Source organism: Neopelma chrysocephalum, unplaced genomic scaffold (genome assembly GCF_003984885.1).
Source record: "Neopelma chrysocephalum unplaced genomic scaffold, ASM398488v2 Primary Assembly neopelma1_117, whole genome shotgun sequence".
Lineage (NCBI taxonomy): Eukaryota > Metazoa > Chordata > Aves > Passeriformes > Pipridae > Neopelma > Neopelma chrysocephalum.
The window spans coordinates 1,234,163-1,237,425 of record NW_020897779.1 but is presented as its reverse complement, the minus strand read 5'-3'; the positions used below and the strand labels follow the sequence as shown (position 1 = coordinate 1,237,425).

Genomic DNA, 3,263 nt, shown 5'->3' with positions numbered 1-3,263 from the left:
GCCGCCGCCGCCGCCCTGCGTCCCGGGGAGCCGCCCGAGGTAAGCGGGACCCCGGGGGGCCTGCGGGCCGAACCGCCGCGGCCGGCGGGCAGCGCCCGTCCCCGACGAGGCCCGGCCGGCGTGGGAAGGGGGCTCTGGACAGGCGGGGCCGGGGGCGCCCGGGCACCCAGAGGGGACACGGCCCGGCAGGGCGGCCCCACTCCGGCCCCGGGGTGGGCGTCCGTGCGGTGAAGCCGTGCTGAGCCGGGACTTGGCATATCCCCAGTGTCTCCGGAGGCTCGGCAAGGCCGTGGAGTGACAGGCGGGTGAGCCCCAGCCGTGTGGCACGCTCCAGATGTGCCACATCCATGAGCTCCCCCCAAGCTCACCGGCCTCTGATCTCTTCCCCCTGAGAGGCACCTGTGTCTGGCAGCTTCAGGCTTCACTGCATCCCACAACGTGCAAGGATGCTGCTGGGCCCAGGGATGCACGACTGCGCCGGACACCTGCTCCCTCAGCCAAAAAGCAAGAGTTCAGGTAGCTTGTGCTCAGGGCCCTGTGGCATCAGTTTCAGCACCAGGAGCATCCATGTGCAGAGGTGACCATAGGTGACCATTAACTGTGCAGTCTCCATCCTGCTCTCAAGTGCTTGCTCCATGGTCAAGTGCCACCCACACACTGCCCACTGGATGACCAGGATGGTGTCCCGGTGTCCCTGCATGGCCCAGGTGTGGCTGAAGCGGGCTCTGCGTGGGCAGCCATCGTGCAGCACTGTGCCACACAGTCATCAGCCCAGCTTCATCCTCCATTTCATCCGGGGGGCTGGCTCCCCTCCAGAGCAGCTGCTGAGTTGTGCCTGGCGAGGCCCCGACTCTGTCCTCCCTCTCTGCCTCTGACAGCAGCTGCCTGCAGCTGTGCTTGGTCAGGGGGAGGGAGTCGTCCTGGTGCCATACAAGGCACGCAGGGTCCTTTTGGGGACGGTGCTTTGCTCTGCCCCAGCCCAGGAAAGCTGAGCATCCTGCCAAAATTGAGGGCCTGTTGCAGAGCTCCTTGTGTCCTGGAGCTGTGGGCTGGTGCTGCTTTTCCTTGCTTTCAGTTTATGGTGTTGGGGCAGGGTGGGCATGGGCAAACAGCTCTAGGCAAAGCTCTTGGGGACCATGAACCTGAAGGAAACTGAATATTGGGCTGATTTCTTCCCTTCCACCCCACAGGACATCTAGGCTAAAAATAACCCTTCATCTTGTGCTGTGCATGAGAATAAGGAGACTAAAAAGAACAGTCCTGGATCATAGCAGTTAAGGGCCTGCTTGGGTTAAATGCATAGTTGTGGTCTTATGTGCCTTGGGGGGAAAAAAATAATCAGTGCCACTGGCTGGGAAGTCCCATGGAAAATAAGGCACATACCCTTCATGGTGGCAGAGACTAGACACTGTGATGAGCCACTAGAAGAGGCAGTGGCATCCCAAGTGCTTGAAGTGTCCCAGCTGTCCAGCCTGTCCCACTATGTGCAGCCTAGGAACTGGGCTTCAGGCATCACAGGCCACCAAGATGGCCTGGTCAGGAGTCTCAGGAGCACTTTGGCTAGAAGTCTGCAGGTTTGGAACAAACCAGGCACATAGGATGGTTGAAATCTATGAATGCCCCCCTGCCTTCTTTCAGCCATCCACAGCTGTTGGGGAGAGGGCAGCAGAAGGGGACCCAAGGGTGGGGATAGGAAATCTCAGCAACTCCCTGACAACCCTGCCTGTTCCTCTGTGCAGGATGGTTCCCCCACCACCTGTCAGCAAGCCCCACGTGTGCCTCTCCACTGTGCTCATCATGACCAGCCTCGTCCTCATGGATGCCTACCTGGTGGAGCAGAGCCAGGGCTCCAGGAAGTTGGGCATCTGTGTCATGGTGGCAGTGGGTGACTTGTGCTTCCTGCTGGTCCTCCGCTATGTGGCCATCTGGGTCGGGGCAGAGGTAAAGACAGCTAAGCGGGGCTATGCCATGATCCTCTGGTTCCTGTATGTCTTCGTTCTGGAGATCAAAGTCTACTTTGTGTACCAGAATTATAAAGCTGACCGGAAAAGCTTGGACCTCATAGCCCGCAAAGCATTGACCTTGCTGCTCTCCATCTGCATCCCAGCCCTCTACGTGTTGTTGGTGGCCACGGAGCATATGGAGTATGTCAGAACATTCAAGAAGAAGGAAGATCTCCGCAACCGCCTCTTCTGGGTCATTGTGGACATGTTGGATGTGCTGGACATCCAGGCCAACCTGTGGGAGCCACAGAAGAAGGGGCTCCCACTCTGGGCTGAGGGCATCATGTTCTTCTACTGCTACATCTTGCTCCTGGTCCTCCCGTGCGTGTCCCTGTGTGAGATCAGCATGCAGGGCATTGGCATCGTGCCGCACCGGATGATGCTGTACCCCATGCTGAGCATGCTCACTGTAAACATCACCACCATCTTCATCCGAGGCAGCAACATGGTCTTCTTCAGGGATGCCCGGGTCTCCAGCATCTTCATGGGCAAAAACATGCTTGCCATTGGGATGAAGGTCTGTATGTTTGTGCAGTACCAGCGGCACCAGCACCACACGCCCCCAGGGCCAGACCTACAGCACAGTGACCCAGCCCAACTGCCCACAGTAGGGCTGCGCAAGTCCCGGGACCAGCCTGCCTGCCCTGAGGAGCTGGCCCAGGACAACACGTGACAAGCCAGCAGGAGCTACAGCCTGGGCACCACCATGCCTGGCCGTACCTACAAACCAGAGGCCGCTGAGCTCCCCGCCTGGACAGAGGGCAACGACCCTGCTCCCTCCCTCCCTGGGCGAAGCTGCTCAGGGCCCCGAGGGTCGCATGGTGAGGGCCCCCTGAAGTGGCCTCCATAAGGCTGCAGAGCAGTTTGAGACCTCAGCACCCCACCAAGTGAAACAGGCAGCAGAGTAGAGGAGGAGGCCAGGGTTGCCTGCCAGGTGTTGTGTCTGGCTGGGGCCAGGCAGCCCCATCTTGTGCCAGGCTCCCCCACCAGTGCTCCCCATACAGCACTGCCCTCTGGCCAGGCAGGGCACCACACAGGGACACAGCAGGTCACCTGCTTTACTGGCTCCAGTGTGGTCCTTGGCAGCAACCTGCTCCCCACTGTGTAAGCCAAGGCCCCCATGCAGGAGGAGCAACGCCTGGGCCTTCCCCCTGCTGTCACCCCTCTCAGCCAGCTGCAGGCCTGGGGGGACCCAGAAAGGGGTGACTGTCCTTTTTTTGTATTATCTCCCTCTTTGCAATAAAAGACCTGAGCCCTGCA

General features: G+C 59.9%; 1 protein-coding gene across 3 annotated transcripts in view; it reads left to right on the top strand.

Annotated features, from left to right (window-relative positions):
• LOC113974147 (transmembrane protein 121-like) overlaps nt 1-3,263 on the top strand; it is an 8,795-nt gene extending 5,532 nt beyond the window's left edge. The window contains exons 1-2 of one of the 3 annotated variants that reach the window (XM_027697025.1): nt 7-39; nt 1,740-3,263. In XM_027697025.1, the coding sequence (XP_027552826.1) occupies nt 1,741-2,676 (936 nt within the window). In that variant the 5' untranslated portion in view covers nt 7-39; nt 1,740 and the 3' untranslated portion in view covers nt 2,677-3,263. Of the gene's footprint in view, nt 1-6; nt 40-469; nt 517-1,739 lie in introns of those variants that run through there. The other 2 variants (XM_027697026.1, XM_027697023.1) reach the window with 2 other exon arrangements.